Below are 25218 nucleotides of genomic sequence, written 5' to 3'. Positions count from 1 at the left end.
GACTGTTCAGCCCAAGAAATTCTACAGCCTCCAGATGGGGAAGGATAATCAGGAGAACCCTCTCCCCACCTTCCCTTCCCAGGCGCCCTCTGGTCAGGCTCCGTGTCCTGGCGTTGAGCACGGCAGTTTATTTTATTAACGTACACATGAGAGGAAGGAGTATCGTTTCTGCGGGTCACTGGAAGACACATCTGCAGGTTGGGTCCTTCTGTGACCCCTCTGCTTTTTCCAAGGACACTGAGGTGGGCCAGAGGGCGAGGCAGGAGGAAGATGTTTGGGTGCTGAGGACACAGGTCTTTGGGCAGAAAGAGGTCTGATCTGGAACTGATGAGCTCACAGCTGTCCCCAGAGTTATCCTTTGTGCTCAGCCCTGTCCCTGTCGCTAATCCTTAGAGATGAAGACCAGTGGGCACAGGCTGCCAGTGGGCTGAGGGCTCTGGGCTGTGCCCCCGGGTTGCTGTACCTGGGGGGTCATCTGGGATCAAGCAGCTGGTGGGCATCCTGGGGTGGCACTGATCACCTGGAAAAGGCTTGGTCCTCCAGCACCGTCCTCAAAGTGGGAGGCTGTTGGCTTCAGTGATGCTAATGAGAGGTAGCGATCAGACCGGGGGTTGTAGGCGAGCAAATGAAACTTTCAGTTGATTCTATAGACATTGCAGACACTGTGGGAAAAGATAAATCACTTCCTCGGAGTCAGAGGTAGGAAAGGAAAAAAAATATGGCAGAAATCCAATTTGATTCTGGAAAAAAAAAAGACTTTTCTTAATTTTTCTTTTAAAATAGCTGCTGGAATGTCAAAAAGCCAATGAACTCATCATTACCGTTCCCACTTAGGCACCAGGAAATACTTAGGTGATTTGTATCCACAGCCACCAGAAACTCATCTCACTACACAATATTCATCTCCTTGCAGTCTGACTGCCCCAAATGTTTATATGCATCATTTAAGAGCAGCAGAGACAGCTGGCTGGAGATATTATGGTGGGAGGTGTTAAGCCCTGGACAAGCTAACCTTTCTGAGCCTAGTAATGCCTTAGGACTGAGGGAATCACCATCACTTATCACTGAAGCTATCCACATTACCAAGGCTTAATCATCCTTCAACTCTTACAAAAGAAATAATTTAGCCCCCAGAATTCAACTGCTGCACAGATCTGCACCCCAGGCTCAGGGACTGATCCACTATAAAAGCACCCAGAGGAGACAGAATGAGATCAATTACAGTGACTTCAGCAGAAAAACGGAGGAATCACTCAGGGATCTGTCCCAGACATGGGTCAGGACAGGCTGAGTTCTTGGCAGACTAATAAAGAGCAAGAGACACTGGGGCTGTTTGTCCTGAGTCTGTCACCATTGTGAGGGAGGGAAAGTCACTTCATGCCCTCAAATCTTGATTTTCTTTTTTTTTTTTTTCTTTTTTTTTTTTTTTTGGTACCGGGGATCGAACTTGGGACCTTGCGCTTGCAAGGCAGGCGCCAGAACCACTGAGCTAAATCCCTGGCCCAAATCTTGATTTTCTTCATCTGTAAATTGGGGATCAGCTAATCACGGCTGGCTCATTGACCCCACAGTATTGACATGAGGATTCCATGAGATATGGTCTGTGCTACAATTTAGGTCTAGAATGTCCCCCCAAAGTCTCAGGTGACCAGAGGTGGAACTTTTGGAAGGTGATTGGATCATGGGGATGCTGTACTCATCAGTGGATTCATCCATTGAGGAACTTCATGGCTGAATGTGCTGTTAGGAGGGGGGGCCTGGCCGGAAGAGGGGGCTCCTGGGGGCGTGACCTGGAAGGGCATATTCCGGTCCTCAGCTCCTCCTTGCCCTGCTTCCTGGCTGCCATAGGTCGAGCACCTTTCATCCACCAGGCCCTTCTGCCAAGCTATTTCTGCCTTGGACCCAGCCGGCAATGGACTGCACCCTCTGAGACTGTGAGCTGAAACAAACCTGTCCTCCTTCAAGTTGCAGGGGTCGAGTATTCTGTTCCAGGATAGGGAAGTGACTAATACAGTACAGTATGTAAGCTTGATGTGTGTAAGGTACTACCATTATTACACAGAAAGAAAGAAAGAAAGAAAGAAAGAAAGAAAGAAAGAAAGAAAGAAAGAAAGAAAGAAAGAGAGAAAGAAAGAAAGAAAGAGAGAAAGAAAGAAAGAAAGAAAAAAAAGAAAAGAAAGAAAGAAAGAAAGGAAGAAAGGAAGAAAGAAAGAAAGAAAGAAAGAGAGAAAGAAAGAAAGAAAGAAAAGAAAAGAAAAGAAAAGAAAAGAAAGAAAGGAAGGAAGAAAGGAAGAAAGAAAGAAAAGAAAGATAGGAAGGAAGGAAAGAAAAGAAAAGAAAAACCCTGGTTACCACGAGGACCCCTGCACTGCTCCTTTTTTTGCTCCACCATCACTTATCACACAGAAGCCCTTTCTGGACATACATCCTGCTGCCGTCGTAAACCGCTGCGTGATAGACAGGCGTCCTGCTGTATGTACTCAGTCTCTTGGGATACAGTGTTCCGGGGACCCTGCTTGGACTTTGCCATCTCTGCTACCTGAGGATAATGCCCTCACTAGGGTCTACTGACTGTGCCCACAGCTTCAACTTGAGAATAATATAAGGTCAGGCATGGTGGTGCATGCCTATAATCCCAGCACTCAGGAGGCTGAGGTGGGAGGACCGCTGAGAATTAAAGGCCAGCCTGGGCTACATAACGAGAGCCTGCCTCAAAAAAAAAAAAAAAAAAGGAAGGATTTAAAAGGCCTGGGAATGAGAAGAACCTGGTTCAATCTCCAGTACCATTTTTGTTTTTTGGGGGGGTTTTGGTACCAGGGATCGCACTAGGGTCCTTGCGCTTGCCAGGCAGGCGGCAGAACCACTGAGCTAAATCCCCAGCCCTCTCGTACCATTTTTAAAAAGGAAAGAAAAGACAGAATGCCGTATTTGGCTATTTGGACCTAGGGGGTTTTGTTCCAATACTGGAGGCCTCCAGAGGTCTCCCCATGATTCCGATCATGAAGGAAATTCGGGAAACACCACACTCTGCTCTTCTCCATCCATGGTGAGAGGACGTCAGAGGAGTTTCATAAACGTAGATTCCTGGGCCTGCCACATAGGACCTACCGACTCAAGATCTATGGAGAGTAGGCCTTGGAATATGCATTTTTATCCCCAGTACTGAGGATTGAGCCCAGGGCCTTCGGACTACATCCCTGGCCCTTTTATTTATTTTTTATAATCTTGAGTCAGGGTCTTGTTAAATTGCTAAACCACCCAGACCCCAGGGTTGAACTTGAGATCCTCCTGCCTCAGCCTCCCAGAGTGCTGGTCACAGTTGACTTTAGGTGGCAGGAGTGAGGGGAATGACTCAAATGTACAGCCTTCTCCTATAGGCAGCCGTGTGACACCACCAGTCTTCCCCACACGATGCTGCATCGCTGTCGTAGAGTTCTTTTGGGTTTTTACATGTGACCTCTTCCCTCAGAAGCACTAAAGTTCTTCTTTGGTTGTTTGTTTGGCCTTTTTTATTTTTTGAGACAGGGGCTCGCTATGTAGTTCAGGCTGGCCTTGAATTCATTATGTAGCCCAGGCTGGCCTTGAACTCTTGACCCTCCTGCCTCAGCCTCCTGAGTGCTGGGATGACAGGCGTTTGCATGGAGGAAAGACTCAGTCACCTGCTTACTGTATGCCTTTGTCAATCCATCCATCTCCTACATACTCAACACTCCAGAGACATGGACAGTTGTGCCTGCCGCACACAAACACGCCAGGGGAGGACGGGTCACCTACCTAGTTCCCGTCGCATCCTTTGTGGCCCGAGACCAGGCAGTGGCTGTCGGTGTCCTGATCCAGCCCACACAGTTCCCTCACAGCCCTTGCGTGGCTTCTGTCCGGCCTCCGGTCCAGGCGGGCTGGGGTGGCAACCACCAGGAGGTCCTTGAGGGACACGTCATGGCTCTGGGGACTCTGCAAGAGGAGGAGTGGGGACACATCCAGCTGGCTCTTCTCACCAGAGCTGTGGCTGCCAGGACAGCGCTCCTTGGGCAGGCCAGGGTTTTCTGGAAAGGCAAAGTCATGAATATCATCAGTCTGCGCTGCCGGATTCCACACTGCTTGCTGCCCAGGGCCGTTTCCCGCTAGGGCCCAGCCACCTAAAGCTGGCCGTGGCTCTCGGAGTGAGGATCTGCCATTGCTGCTCCCCTCCAGCGGTTTGTCTTCCCCACACTGAGGATCAGACCCACCGGAAGGGAACCAGGATGTGTTACCGGGATGTGTTACCGGGGCTCAGCTCATGACTGGAGCTTTTCTGTCCTCTCGGTCACACTAGAGACACCCAAAGAGCAGGGGCCATGGCACATGCCCCCTGCCATTGCCACCAACTCCCCATCAGAGGCCTGGGTCAGCCTGACCACACAACCACTGACACCATGAGCCCAAATAAACCTTTTCTCTTCATAAGCTACCGACCTCAGATGCTTTGGTGTAGTTTCAGAACGCTGACACACACACACACCTTGGCTCCTGGCACACCCTGGCCTGTACGGGCACCCATGTGGCTGGGTGCTCAGCAGCAGCTGAGGGCTGCAGTGAGCAGGGAACAGGGCCAGCCTCCTCTTCAGCCGAATGTTGGTCAGCAGCTCTGACACCAAGTGCTGCTCCTTCATGTTGTTCTTCGGCCAGGTCCAGCTTGGAGTCAAATTCCGCACAATGATCTGGGACGTGAGAGGTACAGAAGGACGTGCTGTCTTCTCTGGGGTGAGTTGCTGGGAGGTCTGCTGCTGCTGCTTGCACTGAAAGGAGCCGACCCTGACCAGCGCCAAGCTGCCGTGTTCAGAGCTAGTGGTCAGAGGTGGGCTGAACAGGGACTCTGGAGAGGCCGGGACCCAAGCTGCGGATTCTGGGGAAATTTCTACTGAGGTCATGGGCTGAAAGAGAACACAGTCTACAAGGAGATTGTGGAAAGGAACAGACTCCTTCCTGTGCTATTCTTGGGTGAAACAAACAGAATTGTTAAAATGGTCAGTTAAGAGCTGGGACCTGGCATGAGGCTGAGGCAGGAGGATCTTTGTGAGTTTGAGGCCAGCCTGGGTTATGTAGCGAGATCCTGTCTCAATTTTTTTTTTTTTTTTTTTGGTACCGGGGATCGAACTCGGGTCCTTGGCTTGCGAGGCAGGCGGCAGAACCACTGAGCTAAATCCCTGGCCCTCCTGTCTCAATTTTAAAAAAGAAAGAAAGATAGATAAAGAAAAGAGTGAGCGAGCTAGGGCAGTAGCAATGAGAGAGATTTAGGTGAGGAGAGTTTCCTAATCAGGAAATGGTTAAAAATCAGGGGAGAAGATGAGAGGATGGGGGAATCTACAGCCTCCTCTAAAGGTCTTTAAACATGTAAGAGAGAGATTCGGAATCAGAGAGCTAGGGATTATTTTATACCTATCAGACCGGCAAAGATCAGAAAGCTGGCTAACATGGTCTTGGTGGGTATGAGGCCCTTTGCCACTGAGAATGTAGAAGGCATGGCCATTCTCAACCACCCAGTAATAATTGGTAAAATGAAATTACAAATGCCCTGTGAGCCAGCAATTCTGCTGAGACAGAGATCTCTAGATAGAGACAGAACCAGCTCCTTATAAATTAGGTATGCCAATCTTCACAGCAGCATTGTTTGGTTCTTTTTTTTTTTGGTGCCGGGGATTGAACTCAGGACCCTGCGCTTGCAAAGCAGGTGGTGGAACCACTGAGCTAAATCCCCAGCCCCACAGCAGCATTATTTACCGACAGGTGGAAACAATCTCGATTTCCACCAGCAAATGAATGGACAGGCCACATGTGGTATAGACATAGAATGAAATCCTATTCAGCCTTATAAGGAAAGGAGATTCGGATATGTGGTCCAATAGTAATGAAGTTGGAAAACATCATGCTCAGAGAACTGAATCACACAAAAGTAGCAATAGTGCATGATCCCAATTCTACAAGGCAGCTGGAGGAGTCAGCTTCAGAGAGACAGGAAGTAAAACAGAAGTTACAGGGGCTGGGAGAAGGGGAGAATAGAGAGCTATGTTAATGGGTAGAGTTTCTGTTTGGGGTAGTGAAAATGTTCTGGAAATGGATAGTAGTGATAGTTGCATAGATTTGTGATTGTCCTTCCTGTCACTGAGTTGTATACTCAAAACAGTTAAAATGGTAATTTTTGTTAGGTATACTTTATCACAATTAAAAAAACATCCAAGCTGGGTGTGTTGGTGCATGTCTCTAATCCCAGCACTCAGGAGGCTGAGGCAGAAGGATCACTGTGAGTTTGAGGTCACCCTGGGCTACACGGTGAGTTCAAGGCCAGCTGGAACTATATAGAGAGATCCTGTCTCAAAACAACAACAAAAAGAAAAAGAAAAAATATACAGGGATGTTCATTGCTGTGTTATTTATAGTGGGGCAGAATTGAAGGTGACCTGCATGTCCATACTTAGGAAAACTGATAAGGGGAAACGGTGGTTGGAATTTATTCTTGGAAGAAAAGGAAGTACACTTGATGGGATTTTGTTGCTTTGTAGCCATTTGTCCAAAGACACCCTTAATTCTCACGGCTTGGCATCAGAAAGACAAGAGTCTTACTGGCTGGAGGGGTGAAAAACAGAATATAAGGCAGTCATGGGGTAAATTATGGGAAGCTGAAATCTTTTGGGGGGAGGGGTTCAGGGATTACACCCAGGGGCCGTTGCACTGAGCTGCATCCCCAGCCCCTCTTTTTTTTTTTTTTTTTTTTTTTTTTGGTACTGGGGATTGAACTCGGGACCTTGCGCTTGCGAGGCAGGAGGCAGAACCACTGAGCTAAATCCCCAGCCCAGAGTCTTGCTAAGTTATGAAGTTGCCCAGGCTGGGCTGGAACTTGGGATCCTCCTGTCTCAGCTTCCAAGACTGCTAAGATGATAGGTGTGCACCACAACATGTCCCGCAAGGGGAGAACCTTTTATGTGAAGCCAGACTGATAAACTACATGTGCTGAGATTGTATCCAGAGGGGGACAGATTCCAAAGAACTCAATGAAATCATAGCCCTGGAGGCTGAAATAACTAAAGAGATTCTAATTGCTATTGATCAGGTAGATTTAGGATTTCAAATTAATGGACTATCTAAATGAAACGCCACACCCAAGAGAAAAAGCAGTCAATAGAAACTAACTCTGAGATGGCACAGTGTTGGTCCACTGGCTTACAAAGCAGGCATTATAAACAAGATCAAGGAATTAGAGGAATGTATGCATGAGACAGTTTTTAAAAGTTGTGAATCTAAGCAGAGAAACAATTCTATAATAAAGAATTTATAGAGGGCTCAAAAGGACAACTGAAACGAAAAAATTCACAAGATGGGTTTAATAGCAGACAAAAGAGTTGGTGAGTTTGAAGACAGAACAACAAAGATTATCTGACTCAAAAAACAAAAGAGGAACAAGATTGAAGAAAGATGAATAGAACCTAAGACATCTATGACATAATACTATGTGATTTAATACACATGTTCTTAAAAGTCCCAGGAGAAGAAACACAAAATGAGGCAGGGAAAAGTTTTGAATAATGGCCATAAATTTCACCGAGCTCAAGAAACTCAAACAGGATAAACACAAATAAAACCACATCCAAATACATCTTTGTCAAATTATTCAAACACAAAGATAAAGAGATAAGCAAGAGAAAAATGAAATATTTTATACAGAGGATGATGTTTTGAATACAGTTGGCTTCTCATTTTTAAAAGACCAGAAGTAGCCAGGTATGGCGGTACACGCCTGTGATCTCAGCACTTGGGAGTTTGAGGCAGGAGGATGGTCATGAGTTCGAGGCCAGCCTGGACTACACAGTGAGACCTTGTCTCAAAAAGAGAGAGAGAGGGAGAGAGAGAGAGAGAGAGAGAGAGAGAGAGAGAGAGAGAGAGAGAGAAAAGAAGGTGAAACAGAGATATTTTAAGATAAACAGAAAATTTATCACCAGCAGATACATGCACACTGCAACAACTAGCAAAGGGAGATTTTCAAACAAAAGTAATTTAAAACTTACATCTTTGAGCTGGGGATTTAGCCCAGTGGTTCCACTGCCTGCCTTGCAAGCGGAAGGACCTGAGTTTGATCCCCGGTACCAAAAAAAACAACACATCTTTTTCTTAATTTTTAAAAATCTTGTGACTGTTTAAAGGAAAGCTTATGGAGCTGGGGATGTTGCTCAGTAATAAAGTGGTTGCTTCGCATGTGTGAAGCACTGGGTTCAATCCCTAGCACTGAAAAATACTACAACTGAAAAGGTAAGTGATGAGTTAAAACTAACCAATGTTCATTTTCTTTTAGGGGTTTTCTTTTGAGATGGGGGTCTCCCTATGTAGTTCAGGCTGGCCTTGAAGTCACTTCATAGCCCAGGTTGGCATTGAACTCACGGTGATCCTCCTGCCTCAGCCTCCCGAGTATTGGGATTACAGGTGTGCACTGCCACTCCTGGCCCAAATATTCAGTTTTCAATTTAACCTCAAAAATGGCAGAAAAGGAGAAATGCAGAGGAAAAAAGCAAAAATATGAGATGAATAGAAAACTACTAATAAAACACCTGCCTTAAACTCAATCCTATTAATGACATTTAATGACAGTGGAGTAAACACTCCAATTAAAGGCTGTTGTGCCAAATAAGAAAGCATTACCCACATGTCTAACTGAAGAGAGACATTTAAATGCTCAGCAATGACAAGAGATGCTCTTCCCAAGTGCACATGGAACACTCACTAAGATAAGCATTCGCTCTTTTTTCCCGATGCTGAACACTGAGGCCAGGGCCTCGCATGTGCTAAGCACACGCCACCGAGCAGCAGCCCTAACCACCTCTTTTCAAATAGTGGTCATCCATGGGGCCAGGGATTTAGCTCAGTGGTTTCACCGCCTGCTGCACAAGTGCAAGGACCCAAGTTCAATCCCCAGTACCAAAAAAAAAAAATAGTGGTCATCCTAACAGACACATGTAGTATCTTGGGGTTTTGATTTGCATTTCTCTAATAATTAGTAATGTTGAATTTTTGTTTGTTTTTTGTTTTTTGAGACAGGGTTTCCCTATGCAGTTCAGGCTGGCCTCAAATTCACGGTGATCCTCCTGCCTCAGCCTCCTGAGTGCTGGGATTACAGGCATGCATCACAATGCCTAGCATGATGCTGAATATATTTTCATATGTTTGTTGTCTTTTTGCTTGTGTGTGTGTGCACGCCAGGGATCAAATCCAAGGGTGTTCTGTTCTACCACTAAACTACATCCCAGCCCTTTAAAAAATTTTTTTTTCCTTTTTTAATTTTTTGAAACCAAAGTTTGTTTAAATTGCTCAGGTGGGACCTGAACTTGCAATCCTCCTGCTTCACCCTCCCAAAGCACTGGGATTATAGGCAGGTACTACCTTGTCCAGCTGGCATATCTTCATTAGTGAAATATTTATTCAAGTCCTCTGTCCCCCCTTTCACACACCTTGTTTTCTGTTTCTGAGGTTTTTTGGGGGGCGCCTGGGATGGAACTCAGGACCTCGTATTTGCTAGGCAGGTGCGGCACCACTGAACCAAATCCCCAGCTACACACACTTTTTTATGTAGTGCTGAAGCGTGCAACCAGGTCTTATTCATGCTAGGCAAGCACTCTGTCCCTGAGCTAAACCCCAGCTGCTGCCCCTATGTTAACTGAGGGGTTTTTTGGCTGATTTATTTTGGAAATTTCTCCCCTCCCCCCCTTTTTTTCTGAGAGTCTCATGGTGTAGCTCAGGCTGGCCTCAAACTCTTAGTGATCCTCCTGCCTCAGCCTCCCAAATGGGTTTATAGGTATGCGCCACCAATCCCACCTTTCTTCTGGGTATTAACTCTGCTATGGTCTGAAAATCTGTGCGCCCCCAAAATTCAGATGTTGAAGTCCTCACCCGAGAAGCAATGATATTAAGAGCTTTGGGAAATGGCCTTGTAAGAGAGGCTGAGAGTGTTAACTTAAGCTTTTGACCACACAAGGACACAATGAACAGGCCTGTGAAAAAGTCAAATCCACCAGCACTTTGAACATGGACTTTCCAGGTCCCAGAGCTCTAAGAAAGAAATTTCTGTGGTTTATAAGCTCCCAAGCCTAAGGCGTTTTGTTCTAGCAACGCAAACAGCCTAAGACAAACTTCTTATCAGACATGCGGCCTGCAAATATTTTCTCCCATTCGGCAAGCTGCCTTTTCACTCTGTTGATTGTTGCCTTTGCTGTGCAGAAATCTTAAGTTGGATGTAGTCTCTTTTGCCTAATATTGTTTTTGCTGCTTGTGCTTTTGTTATGGTTTCTAAGAAATCACTGCCAAGTTCAAAGTCACAGAGCTCTGAGGCACAGTCTCTTAAAAGGGGTTTCCAAACTATGGCCTGTAAACCTATTCACGGTCATGAAATTAATTTAGTGAATTGTAACTCCTATTATATAATCTTTTAAAGAATAGAATAGAACTGGCTGTAGTAGCACATCCCTATTAATTCTAGCACTCAGGAGGCTGAGGCCAAAGGATCTTGACATCCAGGCCAGGCTGGGGTACACAGCAAGCTCAAGGCCAGCCTGGACTGCATATCTAGTGTGACCCTGTCTCAAAAAGTAAAATTGAATAGTACAGAATAGAAAATATCAAATATTTGATATAATTAGTCAAGTAAGTGATGCTATACTGGATTAGGGTGAGCCCTAAATCCAGTGACAGCTGTCACTGTGAGAAACCCTCGGAGAACTGTGTGTGGTGGTGCACCCCTGTCATCCCAGCACTCGAGAGGCTGAGGCAGGAGGATCTCTGCAAGTTCAAGGGCAGCTTGGGCTACACAGTGAGTTCAAGGCCAGCCTGAAGTGCATAGCAAGACTCTGTCTCGAAAAAGAGACAAAAAGAGGACCATGGAGAGAGAGAGAGAGAGAGGGAAAAGACCACGCAGCAGCAGCGGCAGAGAATCACGGTGCCACAGATCGAGGCAACCACTACAATCCAGCAAGAAGCAGGCAAGGGTGCCGTGGGCACCATGGCTTCCGGCCCCTTTGAGCCAGCAGGCGTATAGCCACAGCCCCAGGGAAACCACACGCATGGCACCCTGGCCAAGAAGGGGGGCACGGTGGCCCCTAAAGCCACCCCAGGCCCATCCCCCTGGCAGGAATGCCATTCTGCAGCTTCCCAAGTGGGGGGACTGAGGCCCAGCGTATGTCAGAGGTAGAGAAGGACCAGAAAGCAGGACCCGTGCCACCCACTCCCAGAGCCCGGCTCACTCACCACAGAGCTGGTGACCGCGTTAGTGGCAGGGGCCACTGTGACCTCCTCGACGCTGGCATCAGGATCACAGCGCTGCAGCCCAAAGCCACTGCGGCCAGGCCTCCTCAGGTCCAGCTTGGAGCTGCAGGGCCTGGCGGTTGTGGGCTCTCGGGGCCCCGGCCCAGCCTCCTCTTCCTCCTTGGGGCCCTCTGGGCCGAAGCCACTGTCCCTTTCACGTCTCTTTCTGTCTCTGACACCCAAGAGCAAGCTACGTGCACAGGACACCAATGCCAGCGGCCGGAAGTACTGGGAAGGAGGGAACCGACATGGCCGTGGGGATCTGGCCCTGTACCTCCAGGTTCCTCTGCACCTGAGGGGAGGTGCCAGGGGACAGGGAGAAGCAAGCACTGGGGACAAGGTCTCTGCTCTGGGCTCTCAGCCTAGAGTCTGGGGCCCCTTAGAGTTCATGGATGGTTTCCAGGGGCTTTCAGCCCCTTGAAACTGCAGTGTAAAAATGGTTCACTGTGTACATTAGCGCAACAGATTCATAACTTGTATCAGATTCTCAAAGGATCTGTGACCCTAACAAAGTAAAAAAAAAAAACCCAGCAGGCCACAGTGGCACATGCCCGTCCTCCAGCACTCCAGAGGCTGGGGCAGGATGATTGCAAGTTGAGCCTTGCCTGTGCAATGTAGTAACTTAGCAAGACCCCGCCCCACAATAAAAAAAGAAGGGGCTAGGGATGGAGCTCAGTGCAAAGGCCCTGGGTCCGATACAGTGTCTGAAAAAAACCAAAAATAAACACCAAAGACTTAGGTGGTTTGTCCTGGAGAGCTGCCTGCAGCCAGGAGGGCCACCCGGGCAGACAGGACGGACCCAGTGAGCAGTCTGCTGTGTGCGGGGACAGGGTCCTCTCGTCCCCTCCTGTGGGCCAGGCCTTGGCGGTCAGCGCATCTGGGCTCGGAGCAGGGGTGTCCACAGCAGCCCCTGCGGAGGGGTGCCAGCCGGGGCAGGGTGCCGGCTGCGCGCCCACCCCTGCCCTTGGGGTTTACTTGTCTGGGGCTGTGGGCCGCTATCTTGCATTTCTGCAGCTGCTTCTGTGGCCAGGGCCTGGATCCCTCTGGCCTAGTGTGCTTGTCTGCCGCCTCCCCCTGAAGCTCTGCCTTCTTCTCCCTCCTCTGGAAGGACTTTTTCTGCTGCTGCTGTTTCAGCTCCTGGATCAGCTGCCTGCCCACAGAAGGACAAGGAGTTGGGGTCAGGGATGGACTGCGGCGGGGCGGGCAGGATGAGCTGAACGATGGAGGGTCCACCGCCTGGGTCTGCAGGGCAGAGCGCAGGTGGGAACCAAAGAGCGCCCTCCAACCGTGCCGGAAAGTGGCCCACACCCTCGCCTGCTCCCCTCTTCCCACAGCATCTCCTGGGAAGAGGATCTGGGTAGGAGGTCAAGGCTAGGGGCTCCCATGTTGGACCACTTCTATTTTCATTTCGTTTTGTTTTGTTTCTGGTACCGGGGACTGAACTCAGGACCTCATGCGCGCGAGGCAGGTGCGCTGCCACTGAGCTACATCCCTGGCCCTTTGCTTTGTTTTTTGAGTCAGGGTCTCACTATGTAGTTCGAGCTGGCCTTGAACTCACTATGTAGCCCAGGCTGGCCTTGAACTCAGCAATCCTCCTGCTTCAGCCTCCCGAGTGCTGGGACTGCAGGCGTGCGTCACCACGCCAGGCTTGGACCATTTCATATGCTGAGCTCTCAGGCTAGCAGCCCAGGGAGTGGACAAAAGGTGGTATAAATACAGCAACGTCAGGAGACGGGGCGGTTCTAGGCCCTCTCCTGTCCTGCTCTTGCTATGTGAACTCTTGTCTGTCTTGCACCCCACTCTGTAAAGTGAGGTGATTACTGGGGGCCAAGCTCAATGGCGATTCCCTTCCAGCTCCTAGATTTCACACCTGCATGAATCCACACAGCAGCCCTGGCGCATCCTAGCCTGTGGGTTGGGGCATCTGTCTCGGGGGTGGGTTCCCACTCAGCAAACCCGGGACCAGGGTCAGACACTCTCCCTGCCACCCCAGCACACCAGCCACCGTGCCCAGGAGCCTTCCTACCGGGCGCACACCTCCCGAGCTCTGGAGGCAGCCGTATTCTGGAAGAGCGAGCTGTTATCCTGGAAAAACTTCTCATACTTCTCCAGATTCCGGGTGGGATAAATCAGCCGGAACCCGCCACAGTTTTCCTTCTCGTATTTCTCGGTTTTCTGTATCCGCGCAGCCTGGAAACCTCTGGCTTCCTCCATCCTGTTGGGGAGGAAGACACAGGGCTGCCGTTAACGTTTTCTTGGAAGTGGACGCGTCCAAGCTTGGATGTCACCTAGAATCAAAGCCAGAATGTTTCCTTGAGAGGTCATGGCCCCCAGGGGACAGCCGTGTCACAGTGTGCTCAGAGCTGGTTACAAGTCTTTCTGAGTTTTCCAAAGTCTCTCCCTTTCCGAGGAAACCCCCAGGGCCTGGTCGGACCAGGCACACTGTCGCTGCCTCCTGCTCACTGCCCTCATTACCCTTCTCTGGAGAACCACAGCTTGTGTTTCTAAATTGGAGGGCTTCTGAGCTTTTATGAGCCGCGATGATGTCATTCTTCCTCACAGCTCCCTGGGGAGGCGGAGGTCAGGTAGGGAGGCGGGATGGGGCCTTCTCCAGCAGGGACACCAAGAGCCACTGAGATGTCCAGGGCCAAGTGGTGACAAGGACAGGATGTCCCCAAGGCCCTCGGCTTAGTGGCTGGTGCTCAGCACAGTGCAGCCTCTGCCCTCCGCTGGGAGTTGGAGTTGCAGCACAGGGGAGGGCGGCCTGGAATCACAGTCCAGAAGCTCAGCTGGGGTGCAGGACTGGGATGAGCAAGGGAGCTTGCAGTGGGCTCTGGTCAAGGGGCGGGGCCTGGTCAGAAGTGGCGGTCCAGGGTGTGGGGCCTGGAAGGTTTCTCTCCCTCCAACTCTGCTTCCTGTGCACCATGAGTTGAGCAGCTGTCCTCCACCAGGCCCTTCCACAATATCCTTCTGCCTTGTGCAGCTAACTAGGGACAGAAACCTCTACAGACTGTAAGGCAAAATAAACCTCCCTCCTTGATGCTGTGGATGTCACGTATGTCTCAGAGACCCGAAAGTGACTAAGACAGGACCCCTTCCAGAGTCTTGTTCTTGGCTTCAGGAGCAGCACGGTACAACACTCATTCTACCTCCCCTGCCCCTTTCCACGGAAGGCAGTGCCCATGCCAGTGCCGGGGGAACGGGAGTGCTACCGATCACCTCAGTGCAGAAGCTCAGTCCCAAGGCATTAGGCCGGCTCTGCTCCAAAGGAGGGCCCAGGACTTGGTCTGAAAGCACCAAGGGCACTTCCTGGACCAGACTCAAGCCTCTGGTGCTAGGGTCTCTCTATGGAATCAAGACCCAAGTTATAAGGTGAAGGCTGCACAAAGGAAGCAGGGAGATCCTCCTGCCAGCTCCGTAGCATGGCATAGGACTGACAGATCTTTCCTTTTAGTAAAAAATAGAAGATAGCCAGGCATGGTGGCACACACCTTTAATCCCAGCACTTGGGAGCCTGAGGCAGGAGGATCACCCTGAGTTTGAGGCCAGCCTGGGCTACACAGAGACCCTATCTCCAGAAAAAGGGGGTTGGTTGAATTTTGTACTTTTTATATTGGTGATTTCTACATCTTCTCATAATTTAATCAATTCAAATCCATTATGTGTAGTCATAGGTCTGTAATTTAATCTTCTACTTCAAGGGACAAAGGCATATTCATAATAAAACTATTCAAACTGCGACATCCTGCAACTATAAACTCACTTTCCAAATAGGATTACTGTTTGTTAAAAATGAGCCTTCCTGGGCAGGGGATTTAGCTCAGTGGTGCAGTGCCTGCCTCACAGAAGCAAAGTCCTGCATTCGATCCCCAGTACCATAAAAAATAAAAAATAGGGGCCGGGGATTTAGCTCAGTGGTTCCACTGCCTGCCTCTCAAGTGCAAGGTCCCAGGTTCGATCCCCAGCACCAAAAATAAATAAATAAATAAATAAATAAATAAATAAATAATAGAAATGAGCCTCCCTCTCCAACCCCAGGTAAGATCGTTTATTTATTTCTTTATTTTCTTTCTTTCTTTTTTGAAAAAGGCTGACCTTGAACTCACTATGTATGTAGCCCAGGCTGACCTCGAATTCATGGTGATCCTCCTGCCTCAGCCTCCCAAGTGCTGGGATGACAGGCATGCAGAGCTATCTTTTATATTGTTATCATGCTATCATGCCGAGCTCTTTTATATTGTTTTAGCAGTGCTGGAGATCCAACACAGGGCCTCACACTTACTAGGCAAGTACTCTACCGCTGAGGTACATCCTTTCACCCCAGGCAAAATTCTTTGATAGCCTCTTACAAATTGTGATGCTGGGCCTGGTGCTAAGGTTCTCTGTAATGATCTCATTTTTTTCCCCCAGCAACCTGGGGCAGCACAAGCTCCATCTGACAAAGAGACCACAGAGGCTCAGGAAGTGACTGAAGGCCACCTAACTGATGGGCCATCGAGTGGCTACTGTGAGTCAGAGGAGGAGGTCCCCAGGTCGGTGGGGGGCCGAGGGCGGGGCGCCGCTGTACCTGACCTCCCGAGAAGGGCACTGCTGCAGGAACCTGCCCCGCTGTCTCTCCTCCTCCAGGACTTTCCTTTTGTCACAGCTCCCCAAGTTGATGAGAACCAGGGCGTCATACAGCAGCCTGTCCTTCACCTCCTCATCCAACCGGGTGTCAGTGGAGAAGCTCGGAGAGTGGTTGACCTGCAAGGACAAGGTGGCAGCTGGGGACAGCAATGTGCAGAGAAAAGGCAGTGGTAGGGGCCACCACATCACCGCCAGACCCTAGGGTGGGTGGTAGTGGCGCATGGCTCTCATTCCAGCACTCAGGAGGCTGAGGCAGGAGAATCACTGTGTGTTTGAGGCCAGCCTGGGCTACATAGTGAGTTCAAAGCCAGCCTGAACTGTATAGCAAGACCCTGTCTCTAAAAAATACACAAAGAATGGGCCAGGGATGTAGCTCAGTGGTGCAGTGCCTGCCTGGTGAGCTCCAGGCCCTGGGTTCGATTCCTGGTATCAAAAAAGAAACATGGAAAAAAAACCCCACAAATAAAGTGTGACTCTGGCATTGGGACTGATCTGGCACTGTGACTGCCCCAGCGCACCTTGCTCCCAGGGTGCCTCCTGTGGGTCCAACCAGGAACGAGGGCAGCCTCTCAGAAACCTCCTCTCCCCCAGGAAACGCTGAATGGCTCCATGTCCAGCACTCTGAGTGCCTGGAACTGCATAGTCCGGGTCCCTGAGAGCCAGGTGAGGCAGCCCCCGTGTGACCCTCAGCACAGGGACCCAGCTTGGAGGACCCAGGTCCCCTTCCAGGAGGGAGCAGGTGCTGTCACCAGAGGCAAAGCTGACGCTGGAACCCCTCTGTGGCTGAGCCAGGTCGGGCTGGGCCTCGGGAAGACGGGACTGTCCAATTCCCAGCCATCTACCCCCCTCTGGTGGCCACTCCAGCTCCCGGTGACACCCGGCCCTTGACACAAGCACCCTGGGAGGAGGTGGTGGGGAAGCAGCTGCCAGCGTCACCCAGGGAGCCAGGACAGGGGGAGGGGACCCGGAGCTGGGACGGAATCAGCTTCTCCCCTCGTGGCTCCCCACCTCCAGCAGCCAGGGCTTGAGCTTGGAGTCCAGCAGGACGTCGAAGCCCAGGATCTCGAAGCAGGCACTGTTGAGCGTGTGGCTGGGGAAGCAGGTCTGGTAGTTGTGCTTGATGACCGGGTGGGCGGTGATGAGCGTCTTGGTGATGAGGTCGTCGATGCCCCTCCAGATCTTTGGCACGTCATAGCCGTGGCTCTCCATGTAGACGTTGAAGGCTGAGAGCTTCCTGCAGGAGGCACAGGCCCAGGGCAGGGACACCTGAACCTTCGGCAGACGACCAGGCTCTGGGGCTGGGGCAATGAGTAGCCTTTTTTTCTTTTTTCAGCAGTGGGGATTGAACCCAGGGCCTTCACACTGAGCCATGTTTATTTATTTTTTATTTTGAGACAAGGTCTCACTAAGCCACTAAACTGCCCAGGCTGAACTTGAATTTGTGATCCTCCTGCCTCAGCCTCCCAGAGTGCTAGATTACAGGCCCTTTGTCACCACACCCAGCCCGGGGAGCCTCTTAAGGACAGTGACACCTTGGTCCCAACCACAGCCCTGTGAGGGACTCTAGAGACACTGCAGATCTAGAAATCTTGTTTGTTTAGGGCTGCCCGTAAAGAACACAGGGCCCAGGGAATTTCCACAGGGCAAGGGTCAAGGTGTCCCGTGTTTAGAATGGAAAGCTCCACGTTGCAGGAAACCGGCTGTCCCGGGCAGGTGGGGATGGCAGGACACCCACCCGATCAGGGAGGCGAGGACAGGGTGTCTACCACTCAGGGAGGCCCCCGAGGAGGCCTCTGGGTGCAGGCCACAGTCAGCTCCCTGAGGGGCAGTGACAAGGAAAAACCATGCATCTAAGGACACACACGCAAAGGCCACTCACACAGAACCCAGCGCCTCCACCTGCCACGTCCCAGAGGGAGTGCTGCACACGAGTGGATTTTCCAGGTCACTTGAAGTCAACGCTTCGAGTGGAAAACCAAAGCATTTTAATTTGCCTAACAGAGAAATAAGCTTTCCGAAGGTAGATTATATTCTTCCCTGACTTCAATAGATGAGAGGTGATGCTTCCTTTTCCCGGTGACTCAGGGCCCAGCACAGGGAATATGCTCAGTTGTGCAGGTCCGCAATGCCCTGGGGTCAGCCAGCCCTGCACTGGGCACGTGAAGACAACAGTGCCCGGCGTGGGCCCCAGAGCTGCGGGTTTGCGAGGCAGCGCTCTGACCACAGTGGTTTGGGGACTGACTTGGGTGCCGCTGGCCTCCGCTGCCAACTCGGGGGGCAAGGGTGACCCTCGGCACAGGCAGCAAGTCTCAGGTGATGGGGAGAAAGAAAGGGGGAGACCCCCGCACCCTGCCATGCGCACCCCCCACCATGCAGGCCGAACCTAGTGATCTTCTGGGTGCTGAAATGCCACTCGCCTCTGGGGCGCTGTCCCCAAACAGATGGCCTGGTGCATGGAAGAGCGTGAGCCCCAGAGGGTGACAACCCTGGCTTCTCCGCCCACCCTGGCATTCAAGCTGTGTGACCTCTAAGGGACTCAGTTCCCTCATCTGTAACATGACCCTGGCATCAGCCCTGCAGCTATCCACCTACAGAGTGTTGGGTGAAAATTTTAACAACAAGTAAAGCAGGGTGGCCCATGTCTGTAATCTCAGCACTTGGGAGGCTGAGGCAGGAGGATCCCCAAAAGTTCAAGGGCAAAATAGTGAAGTCCTGTCTCAAACAAAGCAAAACAAAAAACCAAAAAGTCCAAGAGAGCTGATCAGACAGTAACAGGAATGGAAAAGCTGCCTATGAGGAGACTCTCATGAATTCCTCTTTTCCCCCTTTCTGGGGACTATTGGGGCTGGCTAGCCATGAGTTATGTAACACATCAGTTGAGAATCTCTAATGTAGCATACACCCCCCCCCCCCAGGAACTAAAGCCAGGGAGCCAGCAGGGCCTGGTGAGTCCTTCTCACGTGCAGAAGAGCGATCAATAAACATGTGTTGGTTTGGCAATGTCAGGGGGGCACCAGGAACAAGGGCATGTTTTGGACCACGTGTGTACTCTGCTGGGGAAACCGCAGTGCTCCTCTCTCCTCCCGGCCTCCAGGTTTACGATGTGGCCTGCTATAATGATTAACAGCCCGGATGGCCGAGCCCAGGAGTCCGGCCTGGGTTGAGGCGCGAGGAAATCTTTTCAGAGACCACGTGACCCGAGATGGAAACCCAGGGACCCGCGGGGATGGGCAGGGCTTTGGTACAACCTGCACAGGGCATGGGAGAAATGAGCAAAGCCACTCCCTTACCTCTTGCTGCCCGAGTGAGCATCTTGAATAAAGTTTGAACTGTGCTTATTAATGGAATAATTAGTCAGGTGCATGCAGATATCATCCTGGGGGAAGAGACACGAGACTGTGGGGTCCTCTCCATGCCCTCCCACGGCTCCCCATGCTTAAAGGGATGACAAAGAACGGGAAATCTTAGGATGTGCTTAAGCTGGCAAAACAGCCAGCCATGGTGGAGCATCCATGCCATCCCAGCACTTGGGAGGCTGAGGCAGGAGGTTTGCTGAGAGTTCAAGGCCAGCCTGGGCTACATAGCAGGATCTTGTCTCAAAAAAAAAAAAGAAAGGACATATGGACCCTGGCCTGTAGTAAGTGCTCAACAAATGACAGCCAAACCAAGGACACCTTGAGGATGTGGATTTGGTCGGGATTTGTAACAGGCTACAGGGCGGGGAAGGTGCTGTGTCCCCTCCGCTCACCAGGTTGTCTGCACAGGGTTGGGAGTAGGAGGTGGTGGCAAAGCGGGCTAGTCCTTCATTGTACACAAAAATCCTGAGAGGGTCACAGGATGTCACCAGCACATAAATCCGTAGGTCAAACTTGAACCCATCAATGATAAAGGGCTGCGGGGAGAGAAGTCACACAGAGTCAGAGGAGCGGTCACAGGTGACAGCTGCTAGTCCCGTCTGTTTCCAGAAGTGAAAACTACTTGCTCTAACATTGCCAGCATTGGGGAGCCAGACAAGGAGACCTGGGCTTTGTGACTGGAGGTGTGGCCTTGGGGAGGTCACCGAGCCACACCGAGCCTCCTGATCTACGGAATGGCACAAGTCACCACCTCCATGAGACATCTTGGCCATGAAACAAAGTGACATTAAAAGTCCTTCTATGCAAAGTTCACATGGCTGTCCTCTAGGGCCACCTTAGGGGCGTGGTTCTGCCGCAGTTCTCCCTGTAATGCTCTCCCAGCCGTGTGTCCCAGGGAGCCCAATGCTTCCTTCTCCTCCAGAAGGTTCTGGAAAGTTCCCTCCCTCCCTGCAGCGGGCTGTACTGCTACTGTGACCTCTGACCCAGGAAGGGAAGGAAGCTGGTTTCCAGGCTGGCTTCCTCTCCCAAAGGTGGGGCCTCCACTCACCAAGGTGTCACCCAGCTTTCCTCTGTACCAGCAAAGGGGCCGGCCTGCTGAGGCCAGGCCAGAGGACCAGAATGCAAGGGTGACAGACACCCTGGCGGGCCCAGGCCGGAGACAGCAGCCCTGGCCGCCAGGCTCGGTCCGGTGGAAGATAGGCTGCATCCCCTCCGCCCTCCATAGCCAGGCTTCCCATTACGCCCAGGGCGGCCTGAGCCCGAGGCAGACGTGGGCAATAAATAAATAATGGCAATGAGGAAGTACCTTTGAAATATAGAGCTGGCAGATCATATCCTCCCCGGGCTTGATTTCCCTCACAGTCCGGGTGATGAATATCCCTCGCCCTTGGCAGCCCGAGTCCGGCTTGCAAATGTACGTCTTGTTTTTTCGAGACCTGCTGTAGGTCTGCAGGCCTCCCCAGCTTAGCGGGGCAGGGAGAGAAGACGACAGACCTTTAGCCGGGGAACCGAGGGGAGGAAGACTATTGCTTCGCACCCAGCAGTGGGAGAGACAGCAGGGAGTCAGGACCCGGATTCAGAGCCAGGAAACACTACCGCCCAGCGGAGTAACCCTCCGCCAGGACTGGACCTCCCTAAGCCTCGCGCCGTCCCTGCGCATTGTGAAACCCTTCTTGCTTCGGAGGTTAGTTGCGTGACACCACAGGAGCAAAGCACGATCCACACCACGTGCCCCACGAGGCTGGCTGTGACCCAGGTAGTCTGGCTTTCTGGGCCGCAGACCGGAGCTCTGGACCTGACTCAAGCCCTAGAGGCAGTGCCATCTTGGATCAGTCGGTCCCTCACCCCTGTCGGGACTTCGTGCTTCACCTGGGACACCTCCACCTCAGCCGAGTAGAGGAGGGCAAATGTCTTTGGGTGAACTTTAAAGAAAGTATGTTTGGAACAATGAAGACATCACATTAATGGATTCTGTGTCTCTGTCTTGCTATACTTCCTCTTTCTTTCTTTCTTTTTTTTTTTAAGACAGGGTCTCACTATGTAGTCCAGGCTGTCCTTAAACTCATGGCAATCCTCCTGCCTCAGCCTCCCAAGTCCAGGGATCACAGGCATGTGCCACCATGCCTGGCTAGAAGTCCAGTTTTGAAATGGGGAAAAATGAGACTCAAGAAGGGCTGACTGCCACCCATGGCACTGCAGGGAAAGAAGCCAGGGGACAACTGTCCTGCTCCAACCCAGGGTGCTCACTACCACCAGAGGAACTCGGGGTTCTTGAAAATTCAGGAACTGTACAGGTAAATGGTTGGAATGAGTTCAAAACCAACAGGTTTCAGGGTCAGAACAAACCCCGTCCCAACTCCGGGTGCAGGAGCCAAGGCACCCAGCCCCTGATTGTCGCCTATGCATAGGCAGAGCCCTGTTTTCTCGGCCTTGGACACTCTTGGTCCCTTCTCTTCCTCCACAGAAGGGAGGCTGGCGACTGCTGGGGGAAGGGGAAGTGGCCAGGGAGGCCTTAGAGGGGTCTGGGCAGGGTGGGGGAGCCGGGGACCCACTCGGCAGGAAGACACCAGGTCCTCGGGAAGAAGTGGAAGTCTTTTGGGAACATCTTCAGCATGCGGCTCATGTTCCTGGCCAGCAGGTCCTTGCGGCAGATTTCGCTCATCCCAGGGAAGTGATTGATTTTCTGCGAAGGGAGCCGAAATCCATGAACAGCTGGGGGTTGGGATTGCTCAAGGGACAGAGATAAAATCGGGGAGCCCAGGGGCCACTGCCACACGTAACCTGAGGACCTTACCTGGTAACTCTTCATTTCCATCACCCGCTCCAGAGACACGGAGTAGTCCGTCCAGTACAGAGTCCAATCGTCATTTTCACCGCCCTCTCGAAGGCCGTACTGCTGGGCGGCCCTGCGCACTGCGGCGGGGTTGGAGAAAGGAAGCCCCATTAGCCTGGAAGTGGGGGTCCCAGTAGCTGGGCGAGAAAACCAGCTCCTTGGGCCCGGGAGCCCTATTGCCCTGTCTTATGAGGCACACTGCCAAGTTCGTGGGGACTTGAAGCTGCTGAAGAAGACAGCTGGTCCCACTGAGCATGCTGGCGCATGCCTGTCATCCCAGTAATCGGGAGGCTGAGCCAGGAGGATCTCTGCACGTTCAAGGCCATCCTGGGCCACATGGTGAGTTCAAGGGCAGCCTGACCTACATAGCGAGACTTTGTCTCAAAAAAGCAAAAGAAGAAAAAAGAATACACCTGGCGCCCAGTGACTGCTGCAGATTGTCTCAGGTGAATGTTTAACGTGGCCTGACTTCCCTTTTCCAGAAAGCAGGCTGCTGGCTTTCCTCCAAACACTAAGCCCTGAATGTTCAGTGAATATAAACTGATCCTTAACAGCAGCCAGAGCCAAGCTCAATTACGGAGGTAAGCTGGCAGGAACAAAAAATTAGACAATGTGTTTCAAAAGCCCAGAGATATTCTTCTCCTCGTGCCCCTGTGAGTGTTAACAGCTGGGCACTGGCTCTGACACCAACCCGAACACCTTCAAGGGCCCGGGAAGGAAGAGCCTGATGCTTGAACCTGAACTAGAACAGCAGCAACACTGTACTTGATGGTACAAAGTAAGTCTGCAGGCCAGGCCCAGCTCATGGATCACTGTTCTGTAACTTGCATTCTAAAATCAGACCCTCAAATTACATATAAGAATCACACATGGTTGGGCCAGGCGTGGCAGTGCACACCTGGAATCCCAGCCCTCGGGAGGCTGAGGCAGGAGGATCTCGAGAGTTCAAGGCCAGCCTGAACTACAAAGCAAGACCCTGTCTCAAGAATCAAACAAAAATGGAATTACAGATAATTGAAGTACACATCATTGTGGGCAAACCCCGTGATTTTTGAATGAGATTCCCAACATCAAGCAGCTCATGGAGACAGGAGAACTAAGGAAGAGGAATACACGGCAGTAACCCTTCCCATCCCTGGGAGACACCACAAGTGGACCGGAAGGCAGGTGCTCACCGCTCTCATACCGGCAGCTGGATAGATTGATCACCAATCATCTGGAAGAGAGAAAAAGCGACAGCAGCCCGACAGCAACAGACACACTGGCTCCCAGAAGCCCCCTGTCCAGTGCTGAGGATGGAGACCCAGCAGGGGACAGAGTGGCAGACACCCGACTCAGATGGAAGATGGCCACCCTGCCTGAGGCGCAGGAACCAAGCATGGCAGTAGGACTATTGCCTCTGTCCTTTTACTCCAGTGGCCTGGGGTGGCGGGGGGGGGGGGGGGGATTAAAAATCCTTTTGGCCAGAATACTTGTCTCTCTCCTTCTGCCCGGAAAGGAAGCTCTGTGTTAGAAAGCAGACATGCTCTCCACTTGGCAAAATATTAAACAAGAACTGGACCGCACAAGCTGCAGTTGAATCCCGAGTCAGCAAGGTTCCATTCTATTTAAAGGGTACCCAATTCCGGGGACAAATAAGCACTTTCTTATGCAAGGAAATCGCTCTGCACTTTTTTTTTTTTTTTGAGAGGAAGGGATTAAACCCAGGGCCTTGTGCATGCTAGACAAGAACTCTACCACTGAGCTGTATCTCAGCCCCTACACTTATGTTTTGTTTTGTTTGAGACAGAGCCTCACTTTGTAGTTCAGGTTGGCCTTGAACTCACTATGCAGTCCAGACTGGTCTCAAACTCATGTTGATCCTACTGCTTCAGCCTCCCAAGTACTGGGATTACAGGAGTGTCCCCCATGCCTGGCTCCCACACTTATTTTAAAAAAGGCATTCTAGGCTGGGCGTGGTGGTACACACCTATGATTCCAGCACTCCGAGACTGAAGCAGGAGGGTCACTGTGAGTTCAAGGCCAGGCTGAACTACATAGGGTGACCCTGTCTCAAACAAACAAAAAGCCAACAAATAAAAGAGAAGAAAGTAGTGCGGCTGTGCCAGTGTGTGTTTCTGAGAAACACCCAGTTTCTCCTCTCCCTCTGGTTATCAGCCAAGCCCCACCCCCAGGCTCCGCCTGTTCTAACCCACGTGGACCCCATTCCCCACCTTTCAATCCTAACCTCTTTTTCCTCTTCCTCTTCTTGCCTTGTGGCTGGCCACTCTGCAGCCCCTTCTGTGAGTTCTCCCTCACGAAGGCCAGGGTGATGATTTCTTTCAGATCTTCCATGGCGCCGTCCTCCCTGTCTTCGGAGGCAGCCCCTTCCTCACCTTGCAACGTCAGGCACTGGAGAATTTTCCTGGCCTGGGCCGAGCCTCTGGGGCAATCCCAGCCCTCCCTGGAGAGAGGGCGGAGGAAGCCGCAGTTACGGGGATCCACCTGCAGGGGGACCCCCTCCCTTGCTCAGGGAGCGGTGAACCCGGGTTCCAGTCCTGGTGACAGGCGGCCGTTTGGTACATGCTCCCCGCCCCCCGCCTCCGCCGTTGGTGCAATATCGGTTGGGAGTGGTTGCACCTTGTGCCACTGAGTGTGGCCTTGGGGACTTTCTCAGCCAAGCCTGTTCTGGGTTTTGGCCTCCTGGGGTTTTCTGTAGCAGGCTGAGATGCTATGCATGGCGCTGGCTGGTAAACAATCTTCTTATTAACGCGGGTGGGTGTCTGGGGACAGCTCAGAGCAAGCCGGAGCCTCAGGCCTGCCGGGCAGAGGGAGATGGTCCCAGCAAGCGCAGCCAGCCTGCAATCTGCGACTGAGCTACATCTGAGCAACCAGAGGGATCAGGTCAGTGCCAGATGCAGACCTTCAGGGACCCAAGCTCAGAGAAGTCTCTGTCTCCCCACCACCCACTGTGAAAACAAGAACAGCTAGGTGTGGTCGCGCACGCCTGTAATCCCAGCGTTCAGGAGGCTGAGGCAGGAGGGTCCCGACAGGTTCAAGGCCAGCCTGAGCTACACAGTGAGACCCTGTCTCAACACACAAACACCC

General features: G+C 51.5%; 2 protein-coding genes across 3 annotated transcripts; both read right to left on the bottom strand.

Annotated features, from left to right (window-relative positions):
* Window positions 1-105: 105 nt before the first annotated feature.
* LOC101715040 (tubulin polyglutamylase TTLL6) lies at window positions 106-19832 on the bottom strand. 2 transcript variants are annotated; one of them, XM_013077745.3, is made up of 10 exons: window positions 19691-19826; window positions 19233-19318; window positions 16951-17176; window positions 15884-16059; window positions 13343-13531; window positions 12292-12466; window positions 11260-11544; window positions 4499-4910; window positions 3775-4043; window positions 106-740 (listed from the first exon to the last, which is right to left on the bottom strand). In XM_013077745.3, the coding sequence occupies exons 2-9, from the start codon at window positions 19304-19306 to the stop codon at window positions 3775-3777; spliced, it is 1806 nt and encodes a 601-aa protein (XP_012933199.2). In that variant the 5' UTR covers window positions 19307-19318; window positions 19691-19826; the 3' UTR covers window positions 106-740. The 2 variants fall into 2 exon arrangements, with proteins under 2 accessions (XP_012933199.2, XP_087058647.1); XM_087202521.1 differs by lacking the exon at window positions 19233-19318 and having other exon boundaries at window positions 19691-19832.
* On the bottom strand, window positions 19325-24465 carry Ttll6 (tubulin tyrosine ligase like 6). Its single transcript, XM_087202525.1, has 6 exons — window positions 24360-24465; window positions 23307-23345; window positions 22093-22211; window positions 21851-21981; window positions 20605-20761; window positions 19325-19834 (listed from the first exon to the last, which is right to left on the bottom strand). The coding sequence occupies exons 1-6, from the start codon at window positions 24463-24465 to the stop codon at window positions 19418-19420; spliced, it is 969 nt and encodes a 322-aa protein (XP_087058651.1). The 3' UTR covers window positions 19325-19417.
* Between the last annotated feature and the right edge of the window lie 753 nt (window positions 24466-25218).

This window comes from Heterocephalus glaber, unplaced genomic scaffold (assembly GCF_053883595.1).
Source record: "Heterocephalus glaber isolate CG9 unplaced genomic scaffold, H.glaber_assembly_v1.0 deba00001773, whole genome shotgun sequence".
Lineage (NCBI taxonomy): Eukaryota > Metazoa > Chordata > Mammalia > Rodentia > Bathyergidae > Heterocephalus > Heterocephalus glaber.
Note: the sequence above shows the minus strand (reverse complement) of the source record. Positions and strands in the feature narration are given on the sequence as shown.

Excerpts from the sequence above, each read along its gene's own strand:
- Ttll6 (XM_087202525.1), bottom strand. The coding sequence starts at position 24,465 with ATGGAAGATCTGAAAGAAATCATCACCCTGGCCTTCGTGAGGGAGAAC. Across the intron at positions 21,982-22,092 it reads TGGAAATGAAGAGTTACCAG|AAAATCAATCACTTCCCTGG; the intron begins GTAAGGTCCTCA and ends CTCCCTTCGCAG. Across the intron at positions 20,762-21,850 it reads ACCTGGTGTCTTCCTGCCGA|CTGGGGAGGCCTGCAGACCT; the intron begins GTGGGTCCCCGG and ends TGCCCCGCTAAG.
- LOC101715040 (XM_013077745.3), bottom strand. The coding sequence starts at position 19,306 with ATGCACCTGACTAATTATTCCATTAATAAGCACAGTTCAAACTTTATT. Across the intron at positions 13,532-15,883 it reads TGCCCTTCTCGGGAGGTCAG|GATGGAGGAAGCCAGAGGTT; the intron begins GTACAGCGGCGC and ends CCTCCCCAACAG. Across the intron at positions 11,545-12,291 it reads CGGCCCACAGCCCCAGACAA|TACTTCCGGCCGCTGGCATT; the intron begins GTAAACCCCAAG and ends CCTCCTTCCCAG.